The sequence below is a fragment of the Mus pahari genome, chromosome 2 (genome assembly GCF_900095145.1).
Source record: "Mus pahari chromosome 2, PAHARI_EIJ_v1.1, whole genome shotgun sequence".
Lineage (NCBI taxonomy): Eukaryota > Metazoa > Chordata > Mammalia > Rodentia > Muridae > Mus > Mus pahari.
This window is the reverse complement of record NC_034591.1, coordinates 161,657,910-161,676,471: the sequence shown is the minus strand read 5'-3', so window position 1 is coordinate 161,676,471 and position 18,562 is coordinate 161,657,910. Positions and strand designations below refer to the sequence as shown.

Below are 18,562 nucleotides of genomic sequence, written 5' to 3'. Positions count from 1 at the left end.
TGTGTGTGTGTGTGTGTGTGTGTGTGTGTGTGTGTGTAAGCTTGGAGTGTGCTCAATTAAAGCAACTTCATTTGCATTTCCTGGGATTCCCGGGAGCTGGTCAGTGGAGTTTGTTTCTCCAACAGAATTCGGGAGACTGTGACAGAATGCTCATGGTTAGAGTCATCTCCTAGTTAGATTATTTTTGCAGCAATACCTCAGGGCAACTTATTTTATTTTATTCCTTATAAATCTTTCCAGTGCTACAGACTGAACTGGGCAAGGGTTTGGTGACTGCACCTTATTTCTGAGCATGATTGAATCATGTGGTCAGCAAGCGTGGGAGCTGAATTTGATGACCCCTTTACTTTATACAAATGAACCCCCAAGAATTTTCCTGTCCCCACTATGGCGATATTTGGGCACTGGTTCCTAGGTCTCCCATTCCTATCTCCCCTCCCTATTCTAGAAGTCAGCTACTCACCAGCTTATTCCTTCAAGGAAGCCACAGGAAAGGCCTCTGCTGACAATTGTCTTCTCCCCTAACAGCAAACGCGCTGTGTCTGAACATCAGCTACTGCATGACAAGGGCAAGTCCATCCAAGACTTGCGCCGCCGTTTCTTCCTCCACCATCTGATCGCGGAGATCCACACAGCCGAAATCAGAGCTACCTCGGAGGTGTCCCCCAACTCCAAACCTGCTCCCAACACCAAAAACCACCCCGTGCGGTTTGGGTCAGACGATGAGGGCAGATACCTAACTCAGGAAACCAACAAGGTGGAGACATACAAAGAACAGCCCCTCAAGACACCTGGGAAGAAGAAGAAAGGCAAGCCTGGGAAACGCAGAGAACAGGAGAAAAAGAAGCGAAGGACTCGGTCTGCCTGGCCAAGCACAGCTGGGAGTGGCCTGCTTGAGGACACCCTGCCCCACACCTCCAGGACCTCGCTGGAGCCCAGCTCAAGGTACTGTTCACTCTGTTCAGCAGGGCTCCCTGCCTGCCTCTGCCTTGGTTCCAGAGACCCCAATTTTCTGTATCTTGATCTGTGATTTAAAACCAGTATAGGCTACACCAGTCCTAGTCCTTATTACCTTGCTAGACAATTTAATTTCCCTACATCTCTCTCCCCACCGCCCAGTCAACCAACCTACCTACCTTCCTTGCTTCCCCCTTCCTTCTTCACTTCCTCCCCATCCTCTCCCCTCTCTTCCTCCCCCTCCCTCCTCCCTCCCTCCCCCTCCCCTTCCTATCTTACTCCCCCCCCACACACACACACAGAGTCTTCCTCATAGCCAAGGCTGACTGTGAGCTCAAAGCAATCCTCCTGCCTTAGCCTCTCAGATGCTGAGATTATAAGCATTTCCTACCAACAGCGTTAGTAATTCTAATCTTTACCTGAGCTTCTGAGCCTGATGAGCCTCATGGTTTGCTGGGAAATTATACTTGTTCCTCAGGTCAACATCTTGGGAAACTTTCCATATCGTTTTTTATTTCTTGCTTTTCATTCCTTGTTTTCAAAAAGGAACTGAGAAGGCCTTGGTGGCCCTGTCACCATGGCCAGGCAGTATCTCACATAGGAACTTCTGAGCCATTCCCACATTATTCAATTAAGTGTATTTCATTACATTCCCATCTTATTTTAATGTAAAGAAATTAAGCTATTTTTTGAAATGCATACTTTGTATTTATTTGATTTTTAATTACATTTAATCAACTGAGCTGGTTTCTACCAACTCAAAAAAAAAAAAACCAGAACTGTTTCTGATATTTTTCAGTCTTAGTTTGGATTTCAGTTTTTCTCATATACTTTTGCACAACAAGCTGACACGATTTTCCCCTACTAGCACAGTAAAAAATAAGGAAACGCCACATCTCACAGCTGGCTTACCCTTCTCTCACACGAGCAGGGACTCAGAGCTCTCACAGGTAACAGAGTTCGGTAACTCAGGTTCAGGGTCTAACACTAACATTAACACCCCACCCTGAGCAAATGAAGAGTCAGACTTTCTTTTGTCTTCTGTGATGAAGTACCAAGTTCATGGAGTTAAGAGAAAATTACATGAGATTGCATGATTCCGAGCCCTTGTTGTGGCATCTAGAGACTTGGTTCTGTTCACTTCACATAAATGTGTTTGCTATGTATTTTATGTGGCAAGTGGCCAAGTTTCTATGAGGCAAAGGGGGACAGATATTAATTTCATTTTACCACACAGAAAACCAAAAACACCTCACAATTGGAGAGCCTGAGTTTGTTCACGGAATTGGGCTGTGCACCCTCACCCCAGCTAGATTCACTCCCTTTCCCTAGCGCTCAGGCAAGTGCTGTGTTGGCACGGACTTCTCCATGTACACCCACTGATAGGATCTGCTGCTTTGCTTTGTGTTTTTACTTCTTAGTATGGAACTTCTATGAAAGCCACACAAGAACACATAGTATACAATTCGTGATCTCATTATTTAAAGTCGCCCCTGGCTGTTTCAGCTCTTTGACTTGGTACAGACAGGATTATGGAGTCCAAAGCAATACTCTGTTCTCTCTGTGTGTGTCTGTCTGTCTCTGTCTCTGTCTCTGTCTCTGTCTCTGTCTCTCTGTCTCTCTGTCTCTGTCTCTCTGTCTCTCTCTCTCCAAATTCATTAAGAAACAGTAAATAAAACAGAAGTTACATTGAATACATTACAGATTCATTACTCAATGTGCAATGGCATTTGAGAACTCCCAAGCTGAACAGAGCTCTGTTCTGCAACTAGTTAACCAGACCTGACTCACTGACATACCTAGGGTACTTTAAAATGTAAATACAATGTATATATCTATAGCTAGTGCAAAAGCTCCTGCTAAGCCCTGCTTTTATCAACTATTTTACAGTAGACATATGTCTATATTAGAACTATAAAAACAGAAGCATAAGTAATTTTCATGAATGTTTCTTTCCTTTAAAGTTTGTACTTGTCTTTAGGTGTCTGAAAAATACTAACAATCAATGTTCATCAATTCTTATGTCTGGTGCTAAGCCTCCATTAAAATGCATCTAGCAAAAAGGCGGGGGGGGGGGTAGTGTCCTAAGCAAAGACAGGCACAGGCTGAAAGTAGTCACAAAGGGTATGATTCAGGAGTGTGCTGCTCAGAATGTGCACAGACATGCAGACTGAGAAGCCCAAGTGAAATCTTTAAAGATCTTAAAGGTTTGTAAATGACCAGCCTTTTAAGAAAATCATTTCTCTAAGTCAGGGCTATGTAATAATTTCAGAGGTCTGACAAAGTGGCAGATGTGAGCTTTAGTATACATTATTATATAGTTTCTTAAGGGAAACTACCAGGGAAATTTACCTGTTTCCTCGCCTATAAAATGTTCAAAGGAAATATATATAACTTTTAGCCTTATGATTGCATTAAAATTTTTTGATGTTTGATATAAGATGCCCAGGTGCAGGGATTCATTTCTGAAAATCATGTTTTGGCTTGGAAAATACTGAGTTAGAAAAATATGAAAACTTTTCAGTAGTCAAAAAAAAAAAAAAAACAAACCAAAAACCTAAGACTCTAAGCATTATCACACACATACCACACACACCCACACCCCACACATAGACACACCGTACACACACATACATTCACACCACATACACCATATACACCACTCACACACCTACCACGTACCACACACACACACACACACACACACACACACATCTCCCTTCATGCTGGCCATTTGATACATTTTACTTGGCTTTTCCAGTATGTACCTTTAATAAAGACAAATTCAGAAAGAGCCAAGTAAAGCCTAGTTAGGGTGAAAATTTATTCCTTTCTTTTTGAGAAAAATAATTATTCAAAATACTATTAATTTCTACTTTTGTTATTTTAAACTCAATCTAATAAGTGCCTCAGACATATTTTAGTAGATTAGTAGATGCAATACACAAATTAGCGATTTATTTCTTTGCTTTACTGCTAACATCCATACATCCATCCCAAGTATCCATCTTAAACTCTCCTTTTCTCTGCTGTTACGAGCTTTTTAAAGATTCCAACCCAACCAAAACTACCGAAAGAGTCAGCCTCTTAAGCCCCCTACACATTAGCAACTTGTCTTTAAGTTGCATGTGACACACCTAAGTGGTGGAGACTTTTTGACTCCCACACCCACACATGTCTGTAGTACAAGGTCCCACCCACACATCAGTCTGTTAATTCAATGACACAGTCAATTCCTAACCCCTAAGCATTTCCTTATAAATGAGTGTGTTTTCACTGAAATAAACTTTACAAAGAGGAGAGACAAGGAGCAGGAAGCTCTCAGAGCCCCAGCCCCTGCACGCACTGTCACTGCGGTCTCCACCCCAGCACTACCTCTAAGCAGTCACACAGACAGAGCAACGGTAACTCAGTCTTGTCATTTAAAATAGACTTTTGCTGAGACAGGAGGATTGCAAGGTTGAGACTGGCCTGGGCTATGCCATGAGAGTCTTTCTTTGATGAGAACATTTTTTTTTTGTTTCTTGTGAAAAATCCATTCAAACCAAACCAGGACAGACAAATAGTTCTTGCTTTTGTCTCTGAAGTTAAAGTCCAGTATCAGCCTCATAATGAGTGTGTAAAGACAGCTCAAAAAAAAAAAATGGCAGGTCTTGTCACATGAACACAGCATGTTCTGTCTAACAGCCCCTCCTCCAATGTGTGCCCAGCATCCCAGACCCACCAGCATCACAGTCCACAGCTAAATGAGCACCCAGGCAGAATAAACAAACTGTGGACCATTCAAGTCAGCTATGCTGAGAAATAAACTCCTAAGTGAGAAACACTGGTGACCGAGGCCCCAACTCGGCTCCTGCCCTAGGTCCTCCACGATGTCACTTTCCTGACATCCCACTGGCAGGCAACATGGTTCTTCTTTTTTCTGGCTGACCACAGTTGGCTATCCAGGCCCTCCCTTCTGTCTGTGCCACACTGACCTCTCAGTTGGATCAAGGACCCCAGCAGTAGCTGAGGTTCCTGAGATGGGAGGATTCCCAAGTGGTGCTTTCCATAGGGTACGGCTTGAGGTCCCACCATCTCTTTCCACCGAAATCCTGCCTGTCTCTTTCACATCTTTATCGAGTGTTGTCCCTTCTTCAAGAAAGATTAATCTCTTTTTCCCCTTCCTTGTCTTCACAGGACGCATTGAAATTTTCATCGAAGATCTTCCAAGGACACGTTACAGGATTTTGTAATAGTAAACATATGGAAAGTATTAGACATATTTATTGCCTGTACATACTGTAAATGCATTGGGATCAAACTGTCTCCCCAGGAAACTGCACATGGGTCATGTGAATATTTTTCCCTTTTGCCAAGGCTAATCCAATTATTTCTGTCACTGTTACCATAATTTATTTTGTCAACTGATGTATTTATTTGTAAATGTATCTTGGTGCTGCTGACTCTGTTTTTTTGTAACATAATGCACTTTAGGTATACATATCGAGTATGTGGATGAATTTAACACAAAAAAGGATCTCTATTTTGTGGTTCATTTTAATGAGTTCTGAAATATAATTATCTAGACTAATTTCCTTCTGTGCATGTAAAAAAAGCAGTATTTTAAATTTGTAAAGAATGTCTAATAAAATATAATCTAATTACACCATGACTCACAATGTGAATTTTATTCTTTAAAGTTTCTAATCAGAGAAACACAACACATTTTTTTTTAAATTCTACTTGAATATAATCCTAAGCTTAATATGTTTATATGGGCATCTATTCCAATGTGTCCACATTAGCTTTTAGTTAAAAACCACTTAAAATGTATTTTGTCCAATATTTCAGTTCAAGTCAATAGAATGGCTGAACAGCCTGAACTTCAAGTTGAAATAACGACAACAAAGGGCAAAAAAATAAGTAGAGAAGTCAGAAGAAAGGGTCAAAGAGGGTGGTCCAGAGTTAAAACCCAGAGGGAGAGGTGGACCCAAGACTTTGACTCTGAATAAATTTTGCCAATGTAAAGTTTAGTTTGCAAGGGCTTGCTCTCATTCATAACAATAATAAAAGATCTGCTCAGGAATTCTGCTGGTTATGGTTTCCTCCTAGAGAAAGAAGAGAGAAAGGTTTGGAAGCTGCAGGACAAGTCAGAAGGGTGTCAGAGGAGGGTCACCGAGTTGTGTCTCAGTTACAGGAGCTCTAATATCAACACTCAGCACCACAGGAACCCCATCTCCATTGTGAACTTCACTCTCTTCCTCTCACAAGCTTCTGGTGAAATTGTGTTCTGTTGTGTTCTGCTCTGCTCTGCTCTGCTCTGCTCTGCTCTGCTCTGCTCTGCTCTGCTCTGCTCTGCTCTGCTCTGCTCTGCTTTGCTTTGCTTTGCTTTGTTGTTTTCCAAGATAGGGTTTCTCTGTGTAGCCCTGGATGTCCTGGGACTCACTGTGTAGAACAGGCTGGCCTTAAACTCAGAGATCCACCTGTCTCTGCCTCCCAGGTACTGGGGTTCAAGGCGTGTGCCACCACCACCACCACCACCACCACCACCACCACCTCTTCCTGATTTGAAACTGTGTTCTTTCAGTGTGTTCAGAATAAGACCCAAACCCTATGAATCAAACACACCCATGCTCAGGAATGTTCTGTCGGTACTCAGCATCCTACTTGGTGTCTATCGGGTGCTTGAGAGCACTGAGAAAGTAAAATGCAGTAACCTCCTCCAGGGTTCTTCCACACCAGTGTCTGCGTGAAAACGATGAAATGATACGAGACACGTGTGTATTTTAAAGAAGAAAAAGGACGAAACACGGGGAGAGTATAGGGTTAGACTGACTTTATCTGTGTTGTCTCTTGGGTCTCATAGCCTTCAAAGACTCTTCTTAGCATCTGTAAGAGTTTTAAACCTCTACTGACAGGTAAGTATGGGATGTTGTACTCACTTCTTATGGATTTGTCAGGGATGGTTTTCATATCTAAGGAATATTTGCTAGGGTACAATACTCTAGCCCTGTATAGCGCAAGTACTTTGGAACACCTCAAAAAACAGCTATAGCTTATTTTGTAAAACTCCATCTAAAAGTCTAAACCTTGGAAAGGCTGTATCCACTCTTCATAAGTTGTTTCCATGAAAGATGTGTTTGTAAGCCAGGTATGGTGGCACTTGCCTCTAATCACAGCACTTGGAAGTTAAAGACCAGCATATCTCCACGAGTTTGAGGTCAGCATGTTCTACATAGTGAGTTCTAGGATATCAGGGCTACACAGAGAGACCCTGACTTATGTCTCAAAAATGGAAGGAAGGGGGAAGAGAGAGAGAGAGAGAGAGAGAGAGAGAGAGAGAGAGAGAGAGAGAGAGAGAGAGGAGAGATTGTCTCAGGAATGCACACTTGGCAAATACTCAGATAATGAGTTGTACTTGGCCTTTTAAATGCAAGCCATCTTTGAGTTTATCTTTCTAAGTGCTTTCAATGCTAGGAGCAGGAAAAATGAACTGTGCAGCCTTCTGTCACCAATTCTTACCAAAGCATTCTTGATACCATCGTTACCTTTGGACACACCCTGGCTTCCCTGGCAGTGGTGCAAAAAGGACTGAAGAATGAAATATGAATATGAAGGAAACAGGATTAACCTTCAGAAAAATACAAATACAAAATTAAGACTAAAAAAAATCAACATACAGAAATGTACCACGTTATATTCTATGTCACTACAGGTTTAGGTAATGTTCGCCAAGCAATAGCAATTTAAATAAGGTGAATTGGCCTGAATACTCAGAAATTAAACAAAAGAAGCTAAATCTGCCAGTGGATCACTTAATATTTATTTGTACAGAGCTCTTGTGTTAATTAAACAGCTAATATATTTATAAATGTAGCATTAGCTCCAAAGGACACATGCACAATGACACTTGTATGTAAAACTATATACTCTACCTATGCTGTCTTAGCCACCATTGTGAAACATGACTTTGTAACAGAGCTCAGATATTCTGAGCTACATTATAAGCAAAATCTCAGGTTAACAGTATAATCTTTTTAAAAGTTAAAGGTCCACACTGGCATCTTCCTTTCTCAATACAAATGCTAGTTTGGCTTCCTGGATGTGTAAAGCTGAAAATATAAAGAAATCGAACATTTTCTTAGAAGGCAAGACTGTACAGAGTGACAGCTAGACTGTGCTGGCTACACAGAGCAACTTAAAGACTCCTACTTCACACAAGGACAAAGGAGCCAATGTCTTCAAATCCAAGTTGCTCTAACACACTATGTAATGGGCCCAAGAGGAAGACAAGAATCAAGTGTGACTTTAATTTCTATCCTGTATCTATCCATTAAATAAACACTAAACTGGTGTCCAATCTGACTTAACACACCTGTGCTTATTCTAGATAGAATTCTTATTCATTCCAAGCTGTTAAAGTTTCATCATCTACAGTGGAGTTTTAGAGCAACTTCTTTCCCCTCTACCCACAAAGTTCATGGCAATTCAGAACTCGCTATGGACAAAAGCCAAGCTAGCAGAGCCTTCACCTCCTGCCAATGCTGGAGATCATTTGGGGAACTTGAACTAGGAAGTGTTCCTAAAACACTTCCTGAAACTAAGGATGAAGTTCATCCCAAGTGCCAATCCTTCCTGCTTCCTTTCTTTTCCAGACACAGATGGTTTTAAACACACGACTACCACGAAACATTCTACTATAGAGTTTCCAGGTTCCACATTACTCATGAAGTCTCATGTGAGCTCTTCAATGGCAGAATGAAAACTCTAAGTGCCAGGGGCTAAGGTGATATTCCAATGGATTCTGCCTCCATGTGACAGGGCTCACTCCTCAGGAGAAACACTAACCCTTGGTGCCTCCCTAACCACCTTGTAGATTTCTATGTCCAACACCCAACACCACACAGCAGCCTTAGCATAGAAACTGTATGTCCAATAGGTGTCTGATAAATTCTCTTTGAGATTTTAAAATACTAAGAAGATTAAACAAGGCCTCTAAAGACAAAAGGGGGTTCTGATCTTGGGGTGTTTCTGACTCCCACCTTGAGCCCTTCTCCCGTTCCAGTAACAGGAAGCTTGGAAAGTAATACCAAGCTCTTCACTGTGCACCAGAGTGCCCTCTGTTCCCCAGCCTCTGGTCTCACAGGGACTTTTCCAGCTCCATAGGCACAAGAAGTAAGGGTTTGTGTTGAGGGTACAGTAACCTCCCACAGGAAGGGAGGAGAATTTAAAATATCAGGTTCTCTTCCCATGAATACACAGCATAGAAGTTACCCACAGGGCCCAGTGTGCAGACGAGCCACGCTGCTCTTTTGACAGAAGATTAATGTACACAGCTCCTAACCAGACCCACCAGCATCAGGATGCGAACATTCACGTCTCTGTGTAAGTCTCTAACACATGTGCGATGTGGATGTGTTATGTTTTTAAATTGCATTTTAATTAAACTTCAAAACATCTTCCTAAGAGCTGGAGGACATTTATAAATTGGAATAAACATGAGGTATGTCACCCTTGAAAAATGGATGGCTAGCTAGAGGCCACTACAGACACTCCTACTCCCTGCCGAGTACACACAGCCTTGGGGATCTGAAAAGAAAAATAGTCCACCCATCTTCCATTTGAGTAAAATAATTGATGGTCACGGTTCACCAAGTTGTCATTGAAAAACTGCTGGGAAGGGGCTCTGTTGAGGCCCACGTTGTACAAAATAAATGCAAAACAATAACAAGGCAAGCCCCACACATTTAGCAGCTCCAAGTTCCCATCTGTCTTCCTTTCACTTATCCCAAGGGCTGATGAAACCAGGAGTCAACACCAAGTACAAGAGCTACAGCCTGGCCAGCCCAACAGCAACACCAAGTGCTAGAGCTATAGCCTGGCCAGCCCAGCACGAGAAAGAAGAGAGAAAGAAGAGAGACGGCTGCCTTACCCGTAACTGTCATCTTCTTCTAGAATTAAAGTTATACTGTGTAGCATTCTACAACATTACAAAAACTGCTGTGTCAAAAAGAACAAAGTATCATAGTTGTGGGGTGAATATTCATTGCTTTCTGGGAACCTGCTATGTCTATACACTAGCTTGATCTGTAATCTTCACCATATGTGCAACATCCACAGAAATGGGATTCTTAGTCTGTTTTGAAGGCTGTGCAATTCTGCCTTAGACAAGAGCTTGCCCAGTCAGAGAAGATTAAAAAGTGTACACAGCAGGCTCTACCCAATGCTAGAGTATTAGCAAAAGCTTACCAATGTCACAGGAAAGCTGAGTTCTGCTCACTTGTCAGTGCGTTCAAGGAAATAGTGGGTTCTGAGAATTGTACTTGTAGTCACTTCCCTGCTTCCTGTGCCCCAAGGGCTCTGTCTACCAGCTTCTTCTGCCTGAGGGGATGCCTCTTCCAAGGTTTTCTCTCTGTCTCTCTCTGTCTCTCTTTCTCTCGATCTGTCTCTCTCTGTGCTTACGAGTGTATCTGTACATGTGTATATGTATGTGTATGCATGTACATGTGTGTCTGTGTGTACATGTGTGTATGTGTTCATACATGTGTGTGTGCATGTGTGTATGTACATGTGTATATCTTTATATCTGTCTTTTTGTTCTCTCTGACTTCCTCTGTCTCTGTTTGCTCTGTCTCTAAAGGTCTCTTTGTTTGTCTCTGTCTCTCATGTCTGTCTCACACTCTATTTCTTCCTGTGTTTCTACCTATATCTCAGTCTCTCTGTGTGTTTCTGTGTCTTTCTCTCATTTTCTTTCTTTTTCTGACTCTCTCACAAGAAAGAGAGAGAGAGAGAGAGAGAGAGAGAGAGAGAGAGAGAGAGAGAGAGAGAGAGAGAGAGAGAGAGAGCGCCAGGAAGCCCAGGTGTCTACAGAACCCAGAAGTGAGCAGCTATTGCCCTAGGGAGGTGGCAAGGGCGGGCGGGAGCACTGGCTGGCAGGCAGGCAAGCGGTATGTAAGCATACACAGAGAGCCACTTTTTGTAAGAAGGTTAAAACATATTTAAAATGGGACCACCTTGGAGAGGAGACCGTTCCCCTCCTGTTACCTCTCAACCTGCTCCAAAACTTCAGTATTCAGTTTTTCCAAGGCCGTCTCTCCCTGTCCCCTCCTCCCCTGGCAGGCTGGTTTTCTGTTGAACACTCAGCTTCTTGCAGGGCCCTTTCACTCCTCCATGGACACTCAGAAACGCTGCTGACCATCAACCTTTCTGATGTGTGTGCCCACTGCCACCCAGGGACAAACAATGAGCATGCATCAAACATTTTTTGTGCCAGGTTTCCACATTTGGGTTGGTTTGGGGTGACTGACTTCTACAAGACCCAGAAAGAGGGCCAAGGGTGTTGGTCACTATGGTATTGTCTGTCCACTTCTGGAGAAAACACTTTTACCCACGGTGTCCCTGGGCATCTGCTAATTAAGGTGAATCTTCCATTCAGATCAGCTTGATTTAGGGGAAAGGCCACCTTCCATCACCTGGGTGCAGGGGGTGGAGAGTGGACATTTCTCCTTTAGGAAATCAGCCAGGGACCAGATAACAGACTACTGGACTCTGTTTTGAAAGTGCCCTGTGATGGGAGAGTCGATTGAATCATTCCAGATTTTCCTGAGAAAACCTAAAACTCCTCCAGCTCCACAGTTGTGGCACACTCCCAGTGTACTGGTAAGGACTCTTGAGCTGTTCAAAGCTGGCTGTCTTCCCACTTTACACTAAGTGGCTGCCTAAAGGAATGGCCCAGATGTCATTACCTCCCAAAGAACAACAGAGACTTGGGAAAATGGAGGATTAGACTTTTATTGACTAAATGGGGGAGATATATGTGCCTCTAACTGTAGGAAACACAGTTAGCACACACCAGACAAGCTTATCTTTGTCAGGTTTTTTTTTTTTTGGTTTTTTGGGTTGTTTGTTTGTTTGTTTGTTTGTTTTTGCTTCATCTCAAGAGACACAACAGTCTACCTGCTGAGTCAGGAAGCCTGTGAACCTAAAACCAGCAAGGCTCCTGCTGCTCCTGTGGCCTTGCCACACTGCCATATCACATCCTTTTACAGTGTCGCAGACAACAGCCCATGGGGTAGAAAGCAAATGTCAATGTGAGTTAAATGAAATGCAGGTGTCTTGCCTGCCATTATTTGATTCCTGGAGTGCGATCCACATACCACTTAGTATTTCTACTACACTGAATAAACAAATATCTATCTATTCTTGTTGTCCACATTTCCAGCCATTATCTACTCCTGTGTTGAGGGTTGGGTGAGAGATGCTCACAGTAGCTTGCTGTCCCATGAACAGTCATTGCCCAGCTCATTGGAACCGAGACTCAGCCACATCCTAACCAGGCTGAGCTTAATGTGCTACAAATCTCTGCTTCGTCACTCTTTACTTGTTGTTGCTTTTACCATAGGAACAATGTAATGTGTTGTCATTATGTAATAACAAGAAGTTGTAATTATAACCCCCACATTTATGTTTAGTGTAACTGTAGCCAACCACCACAGAAACACATCTATGTAGAACCAAAGTTAGCCTAAGAAATCCATAATAAAAATCCAAATATCCAACATCTTAACATCATACATGCTATTGGCAGGCAACACAATTTTTAAAAAAAAATAATTTAATCATTTATTTAGAGTCTTTCTCTCTCTCTCTCTCTCTCTCTCTCTCTCTCTCTCTCTCTCTCTCTCTTTTTCTCGTGTGTGTGTGTGTGTGTGTGTGTGTGTGTGTGTGTGCATTTTGTGTGTTTGTGTATGTATCAGAAGGCCACAGTGCATGTGTGGAAATCAGGAAAACTTATGGGAATAGGTTGTTCTTTCCTTCTACCATATGAGTTCAGGGGATCAAACTCAAGCTATTGGTTATGGTGGCAAGCACTTTTACCCTCTCACCCATTTTTTTTAGCCCTTCACAATTTATTTCTTAGCAGTAAGACAATGGTTTTGTGGGCAGAGAGATGACTCAGGGGTAAATTCTAGAAGACCCATGTTTGGTGTTTAGCATCCACCTTGGGCAGCTGCCTGTGAGTCCAGTTCTAGGGGAACTAATGGCCTCTGTGGGTATTGTATGTATGCAGTACACATAGATACATTCAAGCATACACATACACAAGATAGATAGATAGATAGATAGATAGATAGATAGATAGATAGATAGATAGATACATACATACATACATACATACATACATACTGCATCTCTTTTAAAAGCTTGTGACCTTTCTCTGTGGCTGAGAGTAACGTGCTCTGAGTTATGTATGAGCAAAACAAAGGTAAGGCTGCCCCTTGCTGTTGCAGAGGAGGTACACATAGCAGGTGTCTGGTGTGGCAGGCATCTTGCACATTTAACAAGCATTTCTCATGTGGTAGGCTCACAAGGTTCAAGAAAGGTCCAGAGGCACAGATATGACTTCAAGAACCAGTAGATTCACAATGGCACCCCAATTTACATGTGCTGTGTGCTGTCTGCTAGTGCCTCCTAGAGTTAGGAAGGAATTATTTCTCCTCCAAAAGCTGGGTCTCTTGTTTAGTGGATGTGTGGTGTGTGTCTGCAGGCATACCTGGGCTCTGCAGGCAAACTGCCAAAATTATCAGAGTGAGTAATACAGGCTGTCCCACAACTCTGCAACTTGTAGGTGATTCTTGCCACATTCTTTTCTGGCTGGCAAAATCCAATACACACACACACACACACACACACACACACACAGGAGAAAAAAAGTATGCCTCCATTTAAATACTCATATTTAAATACTCATTTCGATATCTCTAATCAGATTCTTATTTGTGAACACATTTGTGATCAGGTTGTTAAATAAGAAATCTTTAACACGGGTCTATTTATATGTCAGTAAAGAATATGATTTACTTTTTAATTAATACTTTCCCCTTGAAGGATCTACCGGATTCTCATTCCATGCCCTGTTCAAAGTCAGATAGATAACAAATCTTTCATTGCATAAAATTTTCTAGGCTACAGAGTAAGAAATGGCCTGACCTTAGTCACGCAAAGAATTGCTTTATGCCCTGCCACAGTGACTAGCTTAGGGATGTGATCATCAGTGCCTCTGTCAGTGTTTGGATGAGAAATGCTGCGGGGGGGGGGGGGGCAGAGATTATCTCTAACTGAAGTGTTGGGAAGGGTTCCTAGCCATGTGGGATCGCTCTGTCATCCCTTTTCAAGGCTGAAGGAATATCACGGAGCTGGAAGAGGAGGCTGTAGAACTCTGTAGTCTGAGTATGCCGTGTCCACAGCAGTCATCTAGTGAGGAGTGGCTGATGAGACCCCACTCTTCTGAGATTTATAAGCAGTGATTGCTGTGGAGGGGGAGGGATTTTCTTAAGTAGTGTGACACCTGGTAAAGCCCTTGTGCTTCTGTAAACAATTCTAATTAAACTCACTGGGTCACCATCTAACAAAAAGATGGGAAAGGAAAGGGGGAACTCATTGATAAGAGAAAGGGGACCAATGGGAGTTAAGAGGGGAAAATAGAAGGCAATGCGGGGGTGAATATGGTCAAAATATATCATATATATATATAAAGAAAACACATTATTATATAGAATTAATAAGTAAAATAAAAACAACAATGCTGTCAAGTGTGGTTGCACACATCTCTAATCTCAACTCAACTCTTTGGAGTCAGAAGCAGGTGAGGCTCTGTGGGTTCGAGGCCAGTCAAATTTACATAGTGAGTTCCAGGCCAGCCAGGGCTATACTGAGAGACCCTATCTCTTCTGGCAACAACCTCTTCTCTGGCGTTTCTGATCCTCGTGGGATAGATTTTTGTTTCCTTTGCTAACTTGTGCTCTATAAGAAGAATGTCATCATTTTCCCATCTCCCTTTCTGCAGGAATGAAGCTCTCCGTGACAGGGACGGAAGCCATACTATAAAGGTAGTCATTCATAGCCTTTCAAGGGTCCCTATGTTACCAAGTTTATCAGAATCAACACTCTTCCTTCAGATTTCTTAAACCTGTTCTTCAAGCACTATGTACCTGATCCCTAACCCAATGTGTCTTGTGTGTCCCTCTTACAGGCTCCCACAGCACAGAAGGAAAAAAGGGAAAGCTCTGGGGCCATCAGGATCTCCCTTCTCTTCCAGATCAGTTACCAGTTACCCTCAGGCAACATACTTGTGCTAAAGAAAAGCCATGAAGAAAAGCAGCCTTCCTTGGAGAAGAGTCAGTGTTCTCTGCTGTGATCGATCGGGTACTGCTCCTTATTAGGCATGCCTACCCCACTGCATACGCTGTGGGTCCCTGAGAACCGTTCCCTACTGGGCATGCTCCCATCCAGCCCTCCAGGCTGGCTTTGCATTGGTTTTCCCCACAGGTGTTCTCTTGCACTGTTAACTGCTGGCTCTTTCCCCCATATCCATATCATGGGAGATTGCACATTTTACAGGTACTATATCTTTCACTCTACCAATAGTACAACATGCAGTAAGGATTTGTTGGGGAGTGTGAATGCATTATCTTCCTAAGCAAGGATCTTATGTGCACTCCCTCTTCTACCGTGACTTCATCACAAGAGTGGCTGGCATTGCACTTACCTCGTTCCCACACGTGCGTTCACAATTACTATTATTTCCCTTGGGTCTCCCCCAGGAAGTCTCTGACAGACTCTGTGTTGATTACAGGTTCTTATAACTAATTCTGTAATTCTCCTTTATTTGGTCAATCCTCCATGCCCATCCCTGAGCACACATCCAACAAACACCCACTTACCCAATTTCAAGTCTATTATAAATGTATCGGTGTTCACTGTGCTTGTAGGACTGTACACTTACACAGTCATTATCTTTCTCCTTTTTCCTCTCTTTCCCATGTTTATCACTTCAACCTTATCCTCTAATGACCTGGAGCTTTACTCTGGCTACACCTCCAGCCAAACCCACATATCCGAGTCTTTCTTTCAAAGCCCTTTCTGGCTGTCTTCATAATTCCCTCTGTCCTGGCCTTCACTTTCCAGACCAGCTACATCTGTTGTTGTGTGGCTCCTTTTGCCCTGGGTTCTTCCTCTCCTGGCTCTGAGCCTTTACTCAGTCTCTTCCATATCTCTGGAACAACAACCTAACCACAGCCTTCTCCTCTGAATCATGCTCAAGGTCCAGCTGCTTGAAGACGTTTTTCCCTCCCATCTTCCAATCCATCACATCATCACCGACCCAGCCTTGTACCACAGGACAGCCTTGAGATGACTGGACTTATAAATATGGGGTGACTGTAGTTCATTTTCTGGCTTACGTCAATACTAAAAGCCTAATCTCAGAATTAATCAATGTTAACTTTGAGAAAGAACCAAAAGAAATGGCCAATAGTTACTGAGTCAGCACTGTAGACTGTTAAGAGCAGTTCACTCGAGATTAAAAGATTTATTCTCTGCCTTGTTCCCCGGGGAATCTGCGAGAGATCACAACAACACAGCCACAATGAAATTAAAAATGGCCAAGATTAAGAAAACCATGGACAGACCCACACAGCAATATTATGGAGAAAATTAGCATATGCATGATCCATCTACACAATGCCATGTTTACTGAAATTGAAATGCCCATTGGCTCCAATCAAATTGCCACTAAAATTATTAATCCCCCCCCCTTTTTTTAACCTAATATTTGAAGTTACCCTGCCCTCTTGAAATGACATAAAAACTTACTAGTCTTTTTCTGGAGTTCAGACATGGATCAGAGTCTGTGTTCCCAAAAATGTCTTAACTGACACATGTTCCCAAAAGGCATGGCCTGGTACAAAATCCCGGTGTTCAGCTGGGGAAATTCCTGAGGAATTCTGCAGAAAATGACCTTGCTTTACTTTTTAAAACCCAGAACTTTCCAAACTAATTTAAATCAAATCCCCCAGGTTTTTCTCCATTCTGTTCCCTGTCAATATGCCAAGGGACCCCTATCCGAATCCAAGCCGTGGACGATGTGTCTGCTCTGTAACCTTATTCTACGAAGGTGGCTCTGGGGTACAGATATTCATTTATACATGTCTGTGCTTTTTCAGAATTTATATGTTACCTAGATACAAAAACAAAGCCCAACAACTCAGGGCCTCCCACGTGTATGCGAGTGCTCCACCTCTGTGCTACATTGCCAGCTCCCTTTTACTTATAATTTTGAGACAGACTCTGGCAAAGTTGCTCCTAGGCCATGTGCTGAAGGCTCAGTCATCCCACCTCAGCCCCTCTGGAGCAGCTAGACTTACAGGCAGAGTCCACCAGAGCCAGTTTCTGAGAGATACTGCTTAAGATAATTTACTAAAACAATTTCAGTCTAATTCTTTAATTGTAATTATTTGGTTTGAAACAGAATGGTTTGGGCAAGCTTAAATCCATGACGGCCTGGGAGTGACCAGTAGGTGGCAGCACCAGAGTCAGCCACCCTGGAAAAACCCAACTGTGATAGATTTCTGTGAGCTCTTGCTAGCCATGCACTAAGGCAGCTTAGAGAAAGCAGAGAGAGAGAGAGAGAGAGAGAGAGAGAGAGAGAGAGAGAGANAGAGACAGAGACAGAGACAGAGACAGAGAGACAGAGACAGAGACAGAGACAGAGAGAGACAGAGACAGAGACAGAGAGAGACAGAGAGAGACAGAGACAGAGACAGACAGAGACAGAGACAGAGACAGACAGAGAGACAGAGACAGACAGAGAGACAGAGAGACAGAGAGACAGAGACAGAGCGACAGAGACAGAGAGACAGAGAGACAGAGACAGAGAAAGGAGGGAAGGGGAGGGAGGGAGGGAGGAAGGGAGGGAGGATAGAAACTGCTCATGTGCTTGTTCCCTGTAGTTTTTCCTACATATTCTTACCTAGTTATACAAATATAGAATTTGCTTCTGATCCTCCCAACACTGCTGTCAGGAGGACCTTTACAAGCACTGGTGAGTTCTATCTTGCCTCCCTATCTCTATGGTTTCTCCATGCCTCCCACAGTGAGATTTGATGGACACTTTCAGCCTTCTGTTTTTCAGCAGCATCTCTCACTTTGCATTCAAAAGCACTCAATTTGTATTGGTCTAATCTCTCTACATATTTTCAATTAGTAACTATAGTGAACACCTAATACTTTTAAACCATCTCACCCATTTCTAAGTATGCAGCCAATTCTGTGACTCGTGTTTCTGTGTAAAAATTCCTGAAGATGTAGGTAAATCTGGCAGCCCTCAAACTCTTCCAATAATCACACTTGCCCCAGAGCCTGGCCATCCCATTCCACTCTCTGTGATTCTGGTGACTCTAGGTTCCCCAAACATGAGAGTCATGCAGCATTTGTCTTTTGTGGCTCGTTCACTTTATGTGACATGCTCAGGTCCTCTAAGCTATAGAGTGTCAGGGTTTCCTTCTACCTTTGGGATAAACATTGTACCCAACTGCTACATTTTGTTTATTCGCTCATCCATCAGTGAACATCTATGTTGCTTCTCCCTGCTGTCTATGGTGACTAAGGCTGCTGTGACCCTGGGTGTGCCAGTAGCCTTCTACTACCCTTTCAGTTCCTCTGGATATATATACTCTCATTTTATTTTCTTTCTGTTGCTGTAATAAAACACTTCAGTCAAAAAAGCAACTCAGGGAAGAAAGGACTTATTTGGCTTATATTTCCAGATTACAGTTCACCATGT

At 42.8% G+C, this 18,562-nt stretch overlaps 1 protein-coding gene across 1 annotated transcript in view; it reads left to right on the top strand.

Annotated features, from left to right (window-relative positions):
• The window catches only part of Pthlh (parathyroid hormone like hormone), an 11,157-nt gene extending 5,554 nt beyond the window's left edge, over window positions 1–5,603 (top strand). The window contains exons 3-4 of the mRNA XM_021191325.1: window positions 529–945; window positions 5,137–5,603. Coding sequence (XP_021046984.1) covers window positions 529–945; window positions 5,137–5,146 — 427 coding nt within the window. The 3' untranslated portion in view covers window positions 5,147–5,603. The remainder of the gene's footprint in view (window positions 1–528; window positions 946–5,136) is intronic.
• The last annotated feature ends 12,959 nt before the right edge of the window (window positions 5,604–18,562 follow it).